The sequence below is a fragment of the Triturus cristatus genome, chromosome 3_2 (genome assembly GCF_964204655.1).
Source record: "Triturus cristatus chromosome 3_2, aTriCri1.1, whole genome shotgun sequence".
Classification (NCBI taxonomy): domain Eukaryota; kingdom Metazoa; phylum Chordata; class Amphibia; order Caudata; family Salamandridae; genus Triturus; species Triturus cristatus.
Window position 1 is genome coordinate 1,197,458,435 of NC_140584.1, and position 19,392 is coordinate 1,197,477,826.

Genomic DNA, 19,392 nt, shown 5'->3' on the forward strand with positions numbered 1-19,392 from the left:
TCCCACACCTCAGGGGGGGGGGGTGAGGTGAAGCACATCCCCGGGCTCTCGCTATCTTGAAGATGGGGAGCCCTGCTCAATCAGGACTAGGTCTCTGCCCCCCTCCCACAGGAGAGTGGCAGGATAGGGGGTGTACCCACCCCAGGGCAGGGATCCAGTGGTCCCTTCCATTTACCTACCTGTAACGCTCCTAAATTTAGTATTTAGGGGCACCCTGAACCTTCCTTCCTTAGATTCCAGATTCTGAAACAGCAAAGAAGATCAAGAAGAAAGAAGACCTGCTGTGCAGCTGCTAACAAGAGGAAGACACCAACTGCTTTGGTCCCAGCCCTACCGGCCTGTCGACCCTCGAACCTGCTCCTCCTAAATCCCGGCATCTCCTGTGGCCAGCAACCTCACAAGCCCCGGAGGACCTGGCTATCTTGCGACTCTGAGCATCTGGGACTCCCACGAGCAGCGGCACTGCTCAAAGCAAGTAACTGACCCCTGGCACCAGCCAGGAACCGCGACCACTGCACACTCTGCACCCGCCAAGCCTGGCCTGTGCTGGAGTGGACAAAGACCCCGAGGACGTCCCCCCGGCAACTGTGATCCCGAATCCGGCACCCAAGGACCCACCTCGACACTCATGACGACGCCTGCAGCCTCAGAGCCAGGGACCCCCCCAACCGCGATCAAAGAGGGTAAGATTTCCCGACATCAAAAGGCATCCCAGCACCCGGTGCCCTGCGGCCCCCTGTGCCCAACTCCTGGGTACCTACCTATTCTCCAACTACCCAACTTACCTCTCTAAGTGGTGGTCGCACCTGAAGAATCTTCGTCCCCGAGCTTGCAGCCTTTGTTCGTTCTTGAGCTTTTCCATTGCAATCCATTGAGCGCCCGACGGCTCAAAAGCACCCTGCACCCAGCCGCCCTAGTAGCCCTGGCAGTGCAACTTCTACTCCTACCTACTTCCCCATTTGCCCTGAGCAAGTGACCAGGAACCCAGCTCCCACAGCCGTGTGGCCTGCCACTCAGCAGCCACCAACCAAGAGCCCCCTGCCTTCCATAGGATAACATTGGGCCTAACTTACTCTGCACCCGGCTGCCCCTGTGCAGCTGAGGTTGTAACAACTGTACTTACCTGACCCTGGGAGACCCCTGAGTCTATGCCCAGCACCTTAACTCTGCCAGTCAAGTTCTTACCCAAAAGCCGATAACTCACTTTTCTTCCATAGGGTAACATTGGCTGGTTTCACTTGAAAATTCTTCTATAAGTGTGAAGTTTCTAAACTTTAAAATATTCACCTAAAATCAACCGAGTACCGAAATCGAAAATACTCACCTGCTATTAGGACAGTTCCCAGTGCTGGATCTTGGTGCCCAGCACTGACCCTGAAAAGTACTTACAACCTTACTTACCGCTAACTCAATTTTCTCCCATAGGAAACCATTGACTGTTTTTCTGTGAAATTTCTTCCAAGTGTCGATTTTTGCAAACTACAAATATTCTTTAAAAATCGTATCAACTGTGAAAACGTAATTACTTACCTGTGTTAGATAGATGTCCCAGTACGGAGCCTAGGAGCCCAGTCCTGGATTACAAAAGCAGCGAGAACATACTTTACCTGCAACTAATTTCCTTCCATAGGACAACATTGCCTAGCTTTTGCTGAAAAAGTTTCAAAGAGTCGATTTTGCAAACGTCTAAATATTCGTTAAAAATTGCCTGTATAACCTAAACGCATTCTCTCAACTGCTTACAGGTGGTACACTAGTGCTGGATCCAGGATCCAACACTGAACCCGAAAAAGTTACCATAACCCCACTTACGTGCTAAGTGAATTTCCTCCCATAGGATAACATTGGTAATTGGATTAGAAAAAGTTTCGAAGTGTCAACTTTTAAAAAACCAAAATATTGCTTAAAAATCACAGCAGTAACTAAAACGTATTTACTCACTTGTTTCCAAGAACTGTCCCAGGACTGAATCTAGGATCCAGTCCTGGAGTTAGAAAAGTAATCCTGAAAGTAATCAATTGCATTTAACTTAAAATTCCCATTGAGCTCAATGTATTATTGTGTTTCAAATTGTGTTGCCTATTGCAACAAACTGTAGCTATTACATGCAAAAGTCAATTGCCTATTGCAAAGTATTTAACTAAAGCATCTCATTCTGAGAGGGTATATTTTGATACCTATTGTTGGTTCTAAAATAAAAACAACCATATATTTTTATATACAAACCATTGGCCTAGAGTTCAGTTATTGAGTGTGTGAGACCATTTGCTGACTGAGTGTGTACAACAAATGCTTTACGCTGTCCTCTGATACTGCCTTACTGCTCGACCAAGCTACCTCTGGGGACTGTGGACTCTGTGCACACTGTACCTATTTGGGAACAGTATATACAGAGCCATTTTCTTACAACTATTTCTTGGCCTTTTTTTCTTGTGTTCTTCTGGAAGATATTGCAATAATAATTTCATCTCATCCCAACGTGCCCTATCACACCTAGCTAACAGGTCTTGAGTGTTGTCTATTCTCCAATGACTGGCTGACTGAGCAGCTACTCTCTTTCCAGAAGCATCTATTAACTTTGACTCCTTATCAGCAGGAGGTGCTTCTCCTGAGCTTTGTGAATTTGCTCCTTTACCTGCGTTTGAAAATACCAAGGAATCCAAAGGCAACTGACCCTTAATAAATACAGGGTCCGATGCAGGAGCTTTGTATTTTTTATCTACTCTAGGTGTGGGGATCTGTGACCTAACAGGATCTTTAAAGGTTTCGTCTGCATGCCTCATCATGCCATTTAACATGGACCAAGGCTGAGATGTTCTGTGTGCATTTCGTAAAGTTTCAAAAAGGAAATCTTCTTCTAGGTCTTCTTTATGTAAAGTGACCCCTCGATAAGTGGCTGCTCTAGCAATTAACTCTTGATATGTGTTATCATCAGCAGGGGAAGGTTTGGCTGGATACAGATCAGGATCTGTGTCTCTCAGTGGATCCATGTTATAGTCATCCCATGGGTCAGGTATCTGATCATCATTGTCTTCATTATCAGCTATATCTGGATCTATGTCTGGAGACCCTGGAGGTCTGAAGGTGGGATGACACATAGAGGTGGAGAGGGTGGAGTGGTTGGAGGAATATTATTAGGACTAGATGCTATGTCCTTTTCCTTTTTCTGAGGTATTCTATACTCGGTGTCTATCTTTCTTTTTGGCGGTGGTATTACTGGTGTAGTGGTAATGTGTGAAGTTTTAGGGCTGATGTGGAGTATTTTCTGTTTGGGATCCAGCTTGTGCTGCATTTTCTCTAGAATCGGCTCCAGTGGATTCAAAGGAGCATCTTTTTCTTTTGATGCTGAAATTTTCAGTGCTGAGCTCGATTTGTCTTTTCCATCTTTCGATGCTGAATGTTTCAGCATCGAAAGGGTATCATGTCAGTTCGAGCCTGAACTGGAGGGCTTGATGTTCTGTTTCGGTGTTGACCATGGCCTGACGGAATTGGTGACCCAGAAGCCTTTGGCTTGATTGGAGTGGGTTTTGTGGGCAAAAGGGCTTTGTTACTCACGGCACCCTGTCCACATGGAATGTCGTGGGACTCGAGTTCTATCTCCAACCCCCAATCAGAGTCCTGAATGGCCTCTTCCGCTACGACGCCTCCATTGAATGGAACAACCTACACGCGTCACAGTCTTCCTCTTTATGCTCTGGGGAGAGACAAAGGTTACAGACCTTATGTAGATTGGTGCGCAGGTATTTAGAATGGCTCCTAGGAAAGAAGTGGAATGGCGTCCGTTCCATTGCTGGAAGACTGGGTACGGATCATCAAGAGGAAACCGGAGAAGATTTATGCCCAAACACCGCAGTCAGAGTTTTCTATGGATAATGAAAGTTTTTCTAAGCTCGTCGACACACAGAAGATGGTAACGTGATCAAAAACAATACCGACAAGGGTAGAGTGAATTGCGAACCACAGGGATTCTGATTGACGGTTTTAAATCAGAGCGCAGCAATACACGTCCGAACTCGATGACAGAAAAAAAACAATCTAACAATTGAGTCGATGCCCATGCGCACTATCACCGAAAGGAGGAGTCACCTTACCTTGTGCCTGGAAAAGACTTCTTCGAAGAAAAACAACTTGCAAACATCCGGACCCAACACTAGATGGCAGGAGTATGCAAAGCATTTGTATCTACAGCACACATGCCTCGAAAAGGAGATGTCTACCAAGAGTGTGAAATAAGGGAATATTGGGGAATGAGATCTGATGCTTTAAAGTGAGCTGGATGTATGAGGAGGGCGAGAAGTTGGTCAAAGCCACAAACAAGGAATAGATACAGAGCACATATTACACGTTCCCTGTTGCTTCTCAATGGACTATCCTGCTACATGGAACAAGTAAAGGTGTTGCCATGTGGATGGGCATACTGGTCATATGTTCAAGAACAATAAGCAAGTCACAGTGGAAGCTGGTAAGGAATATGGTATCTATAGAAAGATCAAGGTGAAGAATAGGACCAGGTTACGCAGATGAAAGAAGGTTAGGGATTTCTGGTAAATAGTTACACAGTGAGAAACATTGTAGATTCGGAACCCCCTTGTACTTAACTTTCACAGAAGACTTTTGAGAATGCAATTTTCTGACAGGTGATGGATTTGGAGGTTGGAAGGTGAATTACAATATTGTCAGTCACATTTGTATTTTAAGCACTTGGCTACTGAGTATTTTCCCCCTAGAATGGTAAGCCTTACTTTTGCCATTCAGGTCACTTCGCAACTCAAGCCTTCATAACTTCTTTTCCACAAAAGGTATCCAGGCCAAATTTGTATCCTTTTCTCCTACATCTTGGGGTTTCCAAATGTGATAAAAGCAGGCCTTTTGTAGTTGGTCAAGGAATTTGTTGGGAAATGTACTGCCGCCTTGGCACTACTGATGCTATGCATCACAGACAGACCATGCCACTGGTGCCAACGGAAGGAGCTTCTCAGTCAGAGGTTTGTTAGCAAAGATTTACGGGCCTGAAGGAGGTAGGTTCTTTGACACTTTGTTTGGTCTGATAAAGGAGCTTGGAACTATTCTAAATAGAGGCAAAATGGTGGTGATTGTGTTTGCTTTGAGAGCATTGAGTGGAGTGAAACAGAAATATTTGGTGACTGAGAAAGAGGTATTTAGAATTATAGCACAGTTCTAGTAAGTTCAAGGTTTGGGATATTCAATAGAACTATATGAAACTGAATTTCACTACAAAGACTGAGTGTATTTTATGACAGGGAGTAGCATGTCCTTCATCAGTCGTAAAGATGTGGAAGGTGGATTCTCTGGAGTGCTTTTCTCTGAATTATATGTTCAAGGTATCTGTTGCAGTAGTTTGAAGGAATATGCTACTTACCAGTATGCCTCTGTTCTTGGCATGTAGAGCTATAGATCCTCACACTTGCATTAGATCGCCATCTGGTGTTGGGCTCGGATGCTTGCACCTTGTTGTTGTCTTGGAAGAAGTTTTTGTAGTCACGAGATAGGTGACTCCTCCCTTGGACGATAGTGCGCATGGGCATCGACTCCATCCTTACATTGTTTTTCACCATGATAGGAAATGATGAAGTTAGTAGAAGGAAAAATATGTCCATGTGTGTATATCTAAGTAAGATAGAACTGGAACAGATATAGGTCCCGGGGAGGTGGGTGGGCGTGTGAGGATCTGCAGCTCTACATGCCAAGAACAGATGCATACCGGTAAATAGCATTTTCTGTTCGAGGCATATGAGCTGCAGATCTCACACTTGCATAGACTGTAAAGCAGTATCTCCCCTAACGGTGGTCACCAGTATCGGTTGCAGCAGTTTGAAAGAGTTTTAAGAACAGCTTGGCCTACAGAAGCTTATTGTTTGGTCTGCACGTCAACACAATAGTGTTTAGTGAAGGTGTGTGTTGTAGACCATCTTGCTGCCTTACAAATGTCTTCTAGGGGAATGTTCCATAAGAATGCCATAGAGGCTCCTAGTTTGCGTGTGGAATGCGCCCTAGGGGCAATTGTCAATGTGCGTTTCGCTTTTTGGTAGCATATTTGGGTACATTTAAGGATCCATCTTGCAATCCCAGCCTTGGAGATGGGATTACCCTTATGCAGCGGGGAGAAAGCTATGAACAGCTGTTTTGTTTTGCGAAATGATTTGGTTCTGTCAATGTAATAAAACAGGGCTCTTTTTACATCTAGGGTGTCTAGAGCTCTCTCCGCTACGGAGTCCGGGTTTGGAAAAAACACTGGTAACTCCACTGATTGGTTAAGATGAAATGGAGAGATGACATTAGGAAGGAATTTTGGGTTTGTCCTGAGAACCACCTTGTTACGATGTAATTGTAAGAATAGTTCTTGTATGTTTAAAGCCTGGATCTCACTTACTCTTTTAAGAGAGGTGATGGCAATAAGGAAAACCACTTTCCATGTGAGGAACTGCAGTTCGCATTTATGTAAAGGTTCAAATGGGGGTCCCATGAGCCTAGTAAGAACAATATTTAGATTCCACACTGGAGAGGGTGGTAACCTAGGAGGAATGATTCTTTTGAGGCCCTCCATGAAGGCTTTAATTGCAGGCTCTGTAAAAAGTGACCGGTGTTGTCTGTTTTGCAGATAAGCAGCAAGTGCTGCTAGATGTAAACGTATGGATGAGTATGCTAGATTACATCTTTGCAAGTGCAGTAGGTAGCAAATGATATTCTGGATGGAGGCATCCAGTGGATCAATATCGTTGTTGGTGCAGTAAATGGCAAATCTTTTCCATTTTGCAGCAAAGCAAGCTCTAGTAGTTGGGCGTCTGGCTTTTTTAATGATGATCAAACAGACCGGGGATAGGTTAAGGTAACCGAATTCTAGGACTTCAGGAGCCAGATCGCCAGATTCAGCTGACCTGGATCTGGATGTCTGATCTCTCCATGATTCAGCGTTAGCAGAGATGGGGACAGGCGTAGTTTTTGGTGCGGAACTAGTGAGAGGAGAGTTCCAACCGTGTTGTGAACCACGGTTGGCGAGCCCATGTGGGAGCTACTAAGATTAGTTTGAGAGACTGTTGTCGGAGCTTGCGTACCACTAGTGGAATCAGTGGGAGTGGTGGAAAAGCGTATGCAAATCTGCCTGACCAGTTCATCCATATCGCATTGCCCTTGGACAATGGGTGTGGTAACCTGGCGGCGAAGGTTGGGCATTTTGAGTTTTCGTGTGTGGCGAACAGATCTATGTCTGGTTGGCCCCACTGGTGGAAAAATGGTAGAAGCACCTGGGGATGTAGTTCCCATTCGGGAATCTGTTGTGTCTGTCGACTTACCAGATCCGTGATCTGATTGTGAACTCCTGGAAGGTGTTCGGCAAGCAGATATATATTTTGTGGGAAGGCCCATCTCCAAAAGTTCTGTGCAAGCTGGGACAGCTGCAGAGAGTGTGTGCCACCTTGTTTTTGTATGTAGTACATGGCTGTCATGTTGTCCGTCGGATCAGGACAGCTTTGTTTTGTACATGTACTTGGAATGTTTTTAAAGCTAGAAATATTGCTAGTAGTTCCAGGTGATTGATGTGGAGCAGTTTTTGTTGAGTGGTCCACTTGCCTTGGGTTGAATGTCCAAGGAGATGCGCTCCCCATCCTGTGAGTGATGCGTCTGTCGTGAGTACTATCTGTGGAATAGGTTTGAGGAATGGCCGGCCTTTGGACAAGTTTTTGTGTTCCACCACTGCAGAGAGCGATATGTGCGGCTGTCTACCAACACCAGATCTGTAAGTTGTCCTTGAGCTTGATTCCACGGATGTGCTAGACATTCCTGTAAGGGTCGCATTTGAAGTCTTGCATAAGGTACAATAAAAATGCAAGATGCCATCATGCCTTTGAGTTGCATGAACACTCTGGCTGGGAGAGAGTGTTGGGCTTGATATTTTGTGATGAGTTTGTATGCTGGCTATCCTGGTTGGACTGGGATATGCTAGAGCTGTGGAGGTGTTTATTATGGCCCCCAGATATTGGTGTATATGAGAGGGCTGGAGATGCGACTTGGTGTAGTTGACCGTGAACCCCAAGCTCTGTATTGTTTGGATGGTTTGGTGAGTGTGTTGAACACATTGGTTGAAGGACTTGGCTTTTATTAACCAGTCATCCAGATATGGGAAGACATGGATGTGTGGTCTTCTCAGGTGTGCTGCTACTACCGCAAGACATTTCCTGAATACCCTGGGTGTGGTGGTGACTCCAAAGGGAAGGACTTTAACTGATAGTGTTGTCCGTCCACTACAAACCTTAGATACTTCCTGTGAGCAGGATGTATGGGAATGTGGAAGTAAGCGTCCTTGAGATCTAGTGTGGCAAGGAAATCGCCTTGTTGTAGCAGCGGGAGCACTTGTTGGAGTGATCATATGAAAATGATTCGAGTGTATATATAGGTTGAGGAGTCTGAGGTCGAGTATCGGTCTTAGAGTCTCATCCTTTTTGGGGATTAGGAAGTACAGCGAGTATACCCCTGTTCCTTGATGTTGTAAGGGAACAGGTTCTATTGCGTGCTTTTGAAGCAGTGAGAGAACCTCCTGTTTTAGGAGCGTGAGATGCTCTGTGGACATTGAACGCTGCTTGGGTGGTATGTGTGGGGGAGTATCTGTAAATTTCAGGCAGTAACCATACTGGATAATCTGTCTTACCCACTGGTCTGTTGTGATGGAATTCCAGACAGGTAGGAGCTGTGATAATCTTCCCCCGACTGGAATGGAATGGTCTGGGGGAAGTGGAGGGAAGTCACTGTTTTGTAGAAGGGGAGGTGCGAGTGTTGTTATTACCTCGGGCTCTTCCTTTATTGTTATTCCCTCTGTATCCGCCTCTAAAATATCCTCTACTGGGGGATGTCTGTGTAGTGGTTTTAAACGAAGATGAGGTGTCTGCTCCAATGTTTTTGGAGGCTCCTCTATAGAAGGAGCGACGAACGGAGCCACGTGTTTGTGGAGACTGTAACACTCCCATGGACTTAGCAGTCTCAGTGTCTTTCTTCAATTTTTCGAGTGCAGTGTCTACAGCCGGGCCAAAAAGTTTTTGGGGGTTGAACGGCTGGTTGTGGATGGTAGTCTGGACCTCCTGCTTAAAGCCTGAAATGCGCAGCCAGGCATGGCGTCTAAGGAGTACACTGGTATTGATAGATCTAGAGGCAGTGTCTGCAGCGTCAAGTGCGCATTTAATTGACTCGTTTGAAATTAGCTTGCCCTCTTGGATGAGATCATTTGCTTGGGTTTTAGAACGGTGATGGACCAAACCCAGATCTGTTGACTGGGTGTGAGTGTTTGATTGGTTCTGATGCTCCGTCCATCACCACCCCCTTTTGTACCGCTTTGTTCGCCATAAGTTGGCAGGGTATGCTCAGACGTGAGTCCCTTGCTCACTTTGCCACTGGATTCAAGCAAGCCTGGCTGAAGACGGCTGAAATGCCAGAAACCGGTCCTAGGAAGCTTGTTTCCGGTCCAGGGAAGGCATGGCTTGGCAGTTCGGGTTGGACTGTTCCCATGAGGCACAGGGTCAGACTGATTTGCATATGGCCATGTCTGAACTGGGGTGGCAGAGTGGGCTAAAGAACAGTGATGGACCAAACCCAGATCTGTTGACTGGGTGTGAGTGTTTGATTGGTTCTGATGCTCCGTCCATCACCACCCCCTTTTGTACCGCTTTGATCGCCATAAGTTGGCAGGGTATGCTCAGACGCGAGTCCCTTGCTCACTTTGCCACTGGATTCAAGCAAGCCTGGCTGAAGACGGCTGAAATGCCAGAAACCGGTCCTAGGAAGCTTGTTTCCGGTCCAGCGAAGGCATGGCTTGGCAGTTCGGGCTAGACTGTTCCCATGAGGCACAGGGTCAGACTGATTTGCATATGGCCATGTCTGAACTGGGGTGGCAGAGTGGGCTAAAGAACGGTGATGGACCAAACCCAGATCTGTTGACTGGGTGCGAGTGTTTGATTGGTTCTGATGCTCCGTCCATCACCACCCCTTTTTGTACCGCTTGGGTTTTATATTGGTCAGGCAAATGTTGTAATAGGGTTTCCAGTTGGTCATAGTGGGCCCCATCATATCTAGCCAACAGTGCTTGCGTGTTGGCTATACGCTAGTGAATGGCTGCCTGCGCAGCTACCCTTTTGCCAAAAGCGTCTAGTAATTTGGATTCTTTATCTGGGGTGGCGCATCTCCGGAGGTTTGTGAGTTGGTGCGCTTTCTAGCGTTGGAAACTACTAGAGAATCCAAAGGCAGCTGTCCCCTAATGTAAGCAGGGTCTTCAGGGGCAGGTCTATATTTTTTATCGATTCTAGGGTTAAGAATCCTGGCACGTACAGGATCTCTGAACACTTCAGGGGAATGCTTAATGACTCCCTTGATCACTGGCAATATTTGCACTGTCTTTTGGGACGGTTCGAATGTATCCAAAAGGAAGTCCTCCTCTGCTGTGTCTGAGTGCATTGTGACGCCGTGGTAAACGGCAGCCCTATTAAGTAATTTTCCAAAACCAAGATTATCGTCAGGGGGAGATGGTTTTGAGGGGTATGGCTGGAGGCTTGGGAGGTCTCCGAAGGCGCCAGCGGGACGATTACATGAGGTTTGCTCGGTCCCGAGCTACCGGAAGGCTTGTCCTTTTTCTTCGGAGCCGGGCCCGGAGGCGGGGCTTCTGAAGTGCGTTTTCGATCGCGACTGGGGCCAACAGGCGAAGTCTTGACCAGTGACTTCGGTTTTGGTGGTGGGGTTGGGGCAGGAGCAGTAGTACTCACTCGTTGACCAGGAGTGATGTGGTCGTCTGAGTCATCTGCCTCTGACACGATTTCGAGATCTTCGGAATCTTCTTCCGGGACATCTGGGCCTTCGTCAAAGATGTCCTCTGGTTCCGGAGCTGATCTCTGCGCCATGATGTGACTTCGAGCCCTTTGATCTCGAAGTCTTCTTCGATCGAGAGGATGCGCAGGCTGGACAGCTGAACTCGTCGTGTTCAGGTGATAGGCACAGGTTGCAGACTTTGTGATGGTCACTGTGCGGGAACTTTGCTCCATACTGGGGGCATTTCTTGAATGGCGTCCTTTCCATGAGCCGTAGGCCTTACGGCATGGATAGGCCCAGCGGCCCTCGTCGACGACCGGAATCGAGACGATGAAAGGCGCGTCGAAGATGAAGATGTTCGATGTGAATCCGAAGAGTTTCTGGAAGTTTTGCGCGGCGAAAAAGTTTGAAACGAAGATTTCGAACCGTAGCGCAAAAGTTGCACCCGAACCCAATGGCGGAAAAAAACAATCTAAGGATGGAGTCGATGCCCATGCACACTATCGTCCAAGGGAGGAGTCACCTATCTCGTGACTACAAAGACTTCTTCCAAGACAACAACAAGGTGCAAGCATCCGAGCCCAACACCAGATGGCGATCTAATGCACGTGTGAGATCTGCAGCTCATATGCCTCAAACAGAGTGTGGCAGTGGTGCTCTGGAGAAAGAGGAATGTCAGGTTAGCCAGGGCTAGCTTTTTTAATGGTGATACAATCATGATGGTGTGGAGGGTGTTGCTTGTGAACTGGGTGGGTTCATGGATGTGCTTTAAGCCCCGGTTGCTGAGAAGTGTGTTGAATTCACCTGTCATTTTATGATGCTTGCATCTCATGGGAAGTTAGAATCACCAAGGAAACGGAAATTAATGCGTTGACTATAGGTAGAGGGGACGAGGTTTTGGATTTCTTCAGCGAAGTCCTTGTTGGAAGGCGGGTGCCCGAGATGCTGAGACAAGACATGTAAATGTCAGGTTTACTACATTTCTCATCGCCAACTCCTCTGTTGACAACCACTTCACAGCAATCTTTCCTACTTCCTCCACTGATCACCTCCTCTCCAATGGAGGCTGGTCTGCAAAAGGGAGATGTGAGCACAGGGCATCAAGCACAAGGATAGATGCCACTATAGGTTTTTAAAAAGTAGTTCAGTAACAAGTATGTTCACAAAGGCCTTTAAAGAATATTGAATATGAAGGGACTAATATCCTTGGGAAAGCGTGCTAGGGTGTTCTAGATTCCCTAATGATGAAATGCACAAGTGGCACGTCTCCAGAAGATTCAACCTTCACACGGCTTAACAAAGAAGCTCAACTTCCTGATGACAGTCAACTTATATTGTGTGCCAAATAGGAAATAGAATAGGGCAGGAAACCTATTAACAAATATCTTCATATTGGAAAACGGTGTAAATGATGAACAGACCAGATAACAGGGACATTTAGCATGCAAGGCTGGAAGGAACTCTTTGAGCTGATGACCGACTAGATGGCTGCAATCTTCAGAAAGGTCTACCACGGACTGACTGTGGCAAGGGATTTCCTTAACCGCAATAGGCTTTTTGCACTGAAAACGAAGACAGAGGCCACTTGGAGTTAAAACAGAAGGTTAGACTAAAGAAAGCAGCCAATTAGTTGAAGAAAAACCAAAAATAAGTGATCAACAGGTATTATACCAGAAGCTAAACATGTCTAATTCTTTGATAAAAGCCAGGCAGGTAAATACTTACTGGCTTCACCTCGGGTACCGGAGTTGCTAGGGGCATTTATGGGCGGCCTCATCTGGAGGCAAAGGAAGTTGGGTCAGTACTTCCTGTACACTTAATAAAGCACTAGGCACAAGCAATAGGCCCAGAAGGATATTTCTCTGTTTTGTTTAGTGAAATGTCAGATATAACAGCCTTTTAGCATTCAGTGATGTCAGTTACACTTACTCCTTCCACCGTGAAAGAGCCAAATTTTCCTTTTCCTGAAGCCTGGAAAGAATGCAGCACTGTGTTATTCTTACAGGCATCTTGTGGTGATTAACAAACGTGTGACAAGTACCTGCTTCTATCGTGGCGGAGGCGCTGCAGAGCAGACAGACACTCAATAGTACAAGGAATGTAATGAACATTATTGTCAATAGAAGCCACGGGAGAGTCAGCAGAACTGACACGGCTTGATGCCGAGAAGCGTTTGACTGGGTGAAGTAGAACTTTTAGGACTTTTTAAATCTGTCCAGATCTAGAACTGGCTAATAGTCTGGAGGCTGATCTTCACTGGATATCCAGAGCTGAAGAGGGTAGACACGCTGCTGGGCAAGGAGGCATGCCCTTGATTGTTCATCTGATCGAGGGGGTGATTTGCCAATTCAGACTTAAAATCCAGGTTATGCAATTATGGTAGGGGAAGGCTTCAAAGCAAAATCAATGACCACGACCAATCAGTCCTTCAACTTTGGTTCCTGAACTGCAGTGAAAATGAAGCAGATGCCCCAACATATCAGGATTCACAGAGATTCTAGACAAGAAATAATTAAATTCAGGAACAACTGAAATTTTTGTGGAGTGGCTAAATATTCACTGTTTAACACAGCTGCACTGTCTTGTGCCAAACACACTGTGTGCCAAAGGTGGCACTGGGGAAAGCAAAGCAAGAGATTATTTTTGGACAGACAGAAAACCCAGGGTACCAGATAAACCTTTGGTGGATAGCATGCCCACATTTCACTCAGTATCATAGACTTTGTTGTGACTTGTTTGTCACCTCTCCTTTTTTCTTTGTCACATCTTCCCTACTGCTCAGCCAGGATGTGTGTTGGAATGCGCGGTGATGTCATGGAATGCCTGGGTGCCTGGTGATGTGCTGAGTGTCAGTTGGTGGGTGCAGGATGAGCAGCAGGGAGGCTGCTCCTGGTGGGGCTTTTTACCATCGTACTTACCATCTCATCGACCTTCTACTTTACTTTGAACTGGATTAATAAACTACATTCTTGGAACTTACTACCTGGCTACATTTGGACTTCTTTTACATACGACAGACTTCTTACCTGCAAACTGGGAGATTTAGTAGGATAAAAGGGTAGGGAAAGAAGGAGGGAAAGTCCAGGGGAGGGAGATTATCAGAAAACGTAGGGTGCAGTGAAGAGTTGCAGAGTGTTCAGAGATCTTTAGTGAAATGGAAAACAGACCGAGCAGATATATGCACTGGTATTTTTAGAACATGGACCCTGTAAGAAAGCAACAGAGCTCTGAATATGAAGGGAGAACCAAGGAAAGGAACAACTGTAGAAGAAAAGTAGAGTATAGGAAACGAATACATACAAATACAGGTTATTAAATGGTCTGTGGCATCAAAAAAGAAGCCTCTGGATTAGACCTTTCAAAAAGAAAAAAATGCAGGAGCTGCTTATTGTTTTTTAAATATGAATATATATTTTCAAAATGTTCCAAGAGATCAAAGGCTGATGAAGTTACCGCGATGGAGAATCACAGTAAACAAAGCGGTATGTGCCATGCACTGTGGTCCATTTACTCTACCCTCTCCTATCCCCGCTGAGCTTTCCCTGGTCAGTGCCTCCTCCCCTTCCCACTCAAACATCCACACTCCTGTCTAGTGTGACAAAAGGAAGGCTATTTTCCCATTATAAATGGTGTAAGACCGCAGCTCTTAACCTTTTGACTTCTATAGACCCCCAGTGATTCACTACTGGAAGCCGGGGACCCCATCTAAACAATTTCTACAATTTGAACCTCAAAACAATACAGGAACATACCAACACTAGTATCCCTCAAACAAATACATAAATTACAAAGAATGTTAATTAATTCACAAACAAAAAATAAGTGAAAATTGAAATTTTAATATATATGTTTAAATGGGCATGTGGAGCTTTTCAAAATTATGTTTCATTTTTAAAAGACAAAGCAATAAGCTAGACTCTAGCCCGACTCTAGCCTGACTCTAGCCTATCACTTTGTCTTTTTTGCTCCTAGAGTATACTCTCTTTTTAACAGCACATGCCAGTGACTCTTCAATGGAGGCTACCAGTCGTCTGTACTAGATTGACTTTGCTGCATGGATATTGATCCCACAAATCAAGATAAGGATAGTAACTACATTTTTAGCATCCAGTTTCTACTTGCTTCCCCTTTACACAACATTTTAAAACTTTCAGTTTTCGATTTTGCATTTTTATGTATTTTTACTCTTTTAATCTGGTAATATTATTTAATTTTGGAAACAGTAAAGGACCCTCTCAGTAGGTATCAGAAACCCTCAGAAGTTCGGAGAGCACAGGTTCAGAATCACTGGTGAAGGTAAATTATTTATTTGCGTTGATAGCATTGCATCCAAATTATTTTTCAACAGTTCTAAATAAAAGTAAAATGGAGAGCAATAAACAAGCATTGTAAGTCTTGATCTACCACTGGCTGAGCACTAGCGCCCCAAGCTTAGCAAGACTCTGATGTCCAAATGTAGTTGAGGAGGTGCACTTGAAAATGTAGGTGCCAGACAGGGGGCTACATTTAATGAAGACACAATTTTCTGGAAAAAACACAAAGTTAATAAAAAAGCAAAAACAAAGATAATTGATAAAGCACAAAAAAATATAGAAACAAAAATGTGATATAATCAAAATAAAAGCCCAGAAATTAATGCAAAGAAAAACATCCAGAATGCTCGCCCTGACCACGTCAACATCCACACCACGCGCCGCATTCTACGCCTGCTCTACCCAATGCACTACTTACTGCCCCCTCTTTCCCTTTGGCTCTTTACATGCTGTCCACACCGTGGTGTATGGGTACTCGAGGAAAGGACCAAGATGCGGAAACAAAGTAAACCCACTGCAACCTTCTCTGTCTAGTGCAGTATCCACTCTTGATTGCCGCCTCAAGTAACCAGCGTCTCTAGCATACGCCAGTCAGATGAACTCACAGCATCTTCACAGCCTTCACTCTCCATCCCGGCCTCCCTAGAAGCCTCCATAATCCACTGAAACGTTCACCATCTACTGAACCTCTCCAATGTCTCTCACCCACTGTTTCACTCATCAGACTATCCACAGCGCACCTCACCCTCCAGTGCACCTTGATCTCTTCCAGGGTGAATGCACTGCACACGTTTCCACCAAATGCCCACTTCCTTGCCTGCATCATTCTCCAACATCTTCTGCACCGCCCCTTCCACTGTACCCTATGCCCATCCTCCATTACCCATGCATCTGCCCCTGCCACCGGTACCCTTTTGTGCCCAAAGTGTGTGCTCTGAAAATGTAACCTCCGCAGACAAGTCATCCTCCCCAACCACTGCACCGCCTGTTGCTCTCTGCCACTTCCCCTCCACACTGAGCCCCCATTGCATTCTGCACTTTCGTCCATTAACTGCACAAGACCCGTCTCTTTTCCACAGCGTCGTCTTCTGATGCAGCAGACACCCCGGCTTGCTCCGTCCTATCCGTGGCACTCTGCTGTTGACAGCACTCTACCATCTCCACGTCACTCTCCAAGGGGAACCTCTGGTGTCCCCTGCTTCTTTCTTGCAGCGGTGCACCCTCTCTTAAGCAACTCCCCATGCACTGCAGTCTCTTTACTCTGCACCTTCGCATCGCATTTATTTCAGTGTTTCTTGCATCTGCGTCTCTCCAAACCACTCATTCCTATCGGATCTGCTTCCTACACATGTGTGGCTCCTGATAGATACAGGTAAAATCTCTTACCTGGATGATTGGGGTATGCAAACGTTGTTCTGTACAGCCAGTGCCACGCTGTCTCCCTTCTGGAAGATCATATCGTAAGGGCCCTCGCCGAACATCATCGAGAACAGCACGCAACCTAGAGACTGTGGCACAAACAGAAAGATTAAAACAGTCACAAAAAAGATCAGACACAGCCAGACAAACATGACATGAAGATTAAAGTCAATATCACAGTACTCTACAGAGGACTAGGAATCAGATTCAAAGTGATAAGAAGATACAAAGGCCTAGAAATACACATCAGAACTTATCTCATGACACAGAGCACAAACCCCGAACACCCTGCTGTAGCAACTCATAGTATTACTGAAAATAACTTACTCTTAATAAAGTAATTCATTTTACACATATCTGTTTTTTAGTGCTGTAAATAACAGAAGTTATTACTATCCAATTTATAGTACTCGATTGACCGATCTTAGAAGGGTAAAGTATGGAAGGCGAAGTGTAACTCACGACCTTAAGAAGAAAACAAGTTACTTACCTGTAACTTTGGTTCCCCAGTATTGTTAACTTTCATAGATTCTCATGCTTTGTATCATTCCCCGTCGTCGGAATGGGAGCCTCGGTAAACAAAAAATATATCATAACCATAGAAACAAAAGAGAAAAAAGGCTTAGGCCTCATCTCATTTTGTAGTATATCACCCTCTTTGTGTAAAAGAGCCCGAACTTTTGCCAGGACCAATCAGCACAGCCTCACCCTTTGGAACCTTCCTGAGAGAGCTCAGAACCTCAGATTTTCGTAGCCGTTGTGCAAACAGCCACTACCTCAGTAAACCGGCAGAGCTTTCCCAGGGGAGGTGGGTGGGCGCATGAGAATCTATGAAAGTTAACAATACTGGGGAACCAAAGTTACAGGTAAGTAACTTGTTTTCTTACCCCAGTATTAGAACTTTCATAAATTCTCATGCTTTGTATCAGAATAGCTAGCAGTAAATCACAAAAGCACATTTTGGTAGACACCTGGCCTTACATAACCATCTCAGTTTACAGTTACAACTAGTACATGGTAACCAAGAAAAAACAACATTACTGAACCAAATGTGCTTACCAGGCTGGAGGGACTGTAGGGAAAGCTCACCTCTCAATGAAAAAGATTCCTGAGGACTGCTTGACCAACAGCAGCGTCATCTTGTCCCACCGACTCCAGGCAGTAGTGTTTCGTGAAGGTGTGTACACTGCTCCATGTTGCTGCCCTGCAAATGTCTTTGATAGCAACTCCAGCAAAAAGAGCCACTGAAGAGGCCATCGCTCGTGTAGAATGAGCACGGGCCCTTCTGTCCAAAGGTTTGCCCGCAGCCTGATGACAGAATTGAATTGCACTGGAGATCCAGCGGGAAATGCCACTCTTAGCGAGAGGCAACCCCTTCCGTGGTGCACTGTAGGCAATAAATAGCTGTGTAGACTTCCTGAAAGATCGTGTGCGCTCGAGATAGAATTTCAGACATCTCTGGACATCCAAAGAATGCAATGTTCGTTCCGCCTGGGTCGAAGGGCGTGGAAAAAAGGAATTCAAAATCAAGGGTTCATTCAGATGAAAATCCGAAGGTACCTTCGGGATGAATTTTGGGTTGGTTCTCAAAATTAGCACATCCTTTTTGAACTGCAGAAAAGGCTCCACTATGGACAGAGCCTGGAGTTCACTAACCCTCCTAGCCGAAGTCAATGCTAAGAGGAGGGCTAGCTTCCAAGATAGGAACTTCAAGTCCGCCCTGTGAATCGGCTCAAAAGGAGCTTTCATGAGCTGAGCCAGTACAAGGTTGAGCTGCCAGATTGGAGGAGGTGCTCGGACCGGAGGATACATCCGAAACAACCCTTTAAGGAACTGTTTTACAATCCTCGCGGACCATAGAGATGGCCCCGATGTCTTCCATCGAAAACGGGATATGGCCGCCAGATGTACCTTGACAGAAGAGTGCGCCAAACCTGATTTAGCCAGTGACAGGATGTAAGGCAAAATTTGATGTGGCAGGGATTTATAAGGATGGAGTTTATTCCTCTGGCACCACACACAAAATCTCTTCCATTTTGCCCTGTATGTCTTATTCGTGCTTGGCGCCCGCGCCTGAGACAAAACATCCCTGCACTCCCTGGAGAGATTCAGATGACGGAATTCTCTGTATTCAGGAGCCACGCTGTCAAGTGTAGTGACTTTGGATCCGGATGGAGCACCTGTCCCTGATCCCGCGATAACAGAGATGGAATCAGCGGCAAGCGAATTGGGCGATCCTGGGAGAGAAGCAGGAGTTCCGTGAACCAGAACTGCCGGGCCCACGCTGGAGCAATGAGAATCATCCTGCATGGTTCCGCCCTGACCTTCCTGAGAACTCGAGGAATGAGAGGAATGGGAGGAAAAGTGTAGCAAAATGCGCCGAACCAAGCAATCGAAAGGGCATTCCCCAGCGATCCTCGATGGGGAACCTTGCTTGCGTAAAACCGACATTTGGCGTTCTCCGGGGACGCAAAGAGGTCTATGGTCGGAGTACCCCATCTCTCGAATACTCCCTCCAGCGTGGCTTGGTCTAATTCCCACTCGTGAGTCACTTCCGTCTGACGACTCAGGGCATCTGCCGTGATGTTGAGGCACCCTGCTAGGTGCTCGGCTTGTAGGGTGATCTTGTGAGAAATCGCAAAATCCCAGATCGTCTGAGCCTCCTTGGACAGAGTCCGCGATCTTGTTCCCCCTTGCTTGTTGATATAGTGCATGGCCGTCGTGTTGTCTGTCCGGACCAGCACTGCACGATTCTGAAGTCTGGGAAGGAACGCCAGCAAGGCTAAGCGAATAGCCATCAGCTCCAAGAGGTTGATGTGGTGTAGGCTCTGCGCTGGACTCCAGTGACCGCTGATTT

General features: G+C 46.0%; 1 protein-coding gene across 19 annotated transcripts in view; it reads right to left on the reverse strand.

Moving 5' to 3' along the window:
* STK16 (serine/threonine kinase 16) overlaps positions 1 to 19,392 on the reverse strand; it is a 142,158-nt gene that overhangs the window by 21,405 nt on the left and 101,361 nt on the right. For 18 of the 19 annotated variants that reach the window (XR_014980108.1, XR_014980106.1, XR_014980110.1 and 15 more), the window contains one exon: positions 16,503 to 16,624. Coding sequence is in view for 13 of the 19 variants with exons in the window: in XM_085650136.1 (XP_085506262.1) it covers positions 16,503 to 16,624 (122 nt within the window). In the remaining 6 variants the exon portion in view is untranslated. Of the gene's footprint in view, positions 1 to 14,758; positions 15,329 to 16,502; positions 16,625 to 19,392 lie in introns of those variants that run through there. The other variant, XM_085650148.1, reaches the window with a different exon arrangement.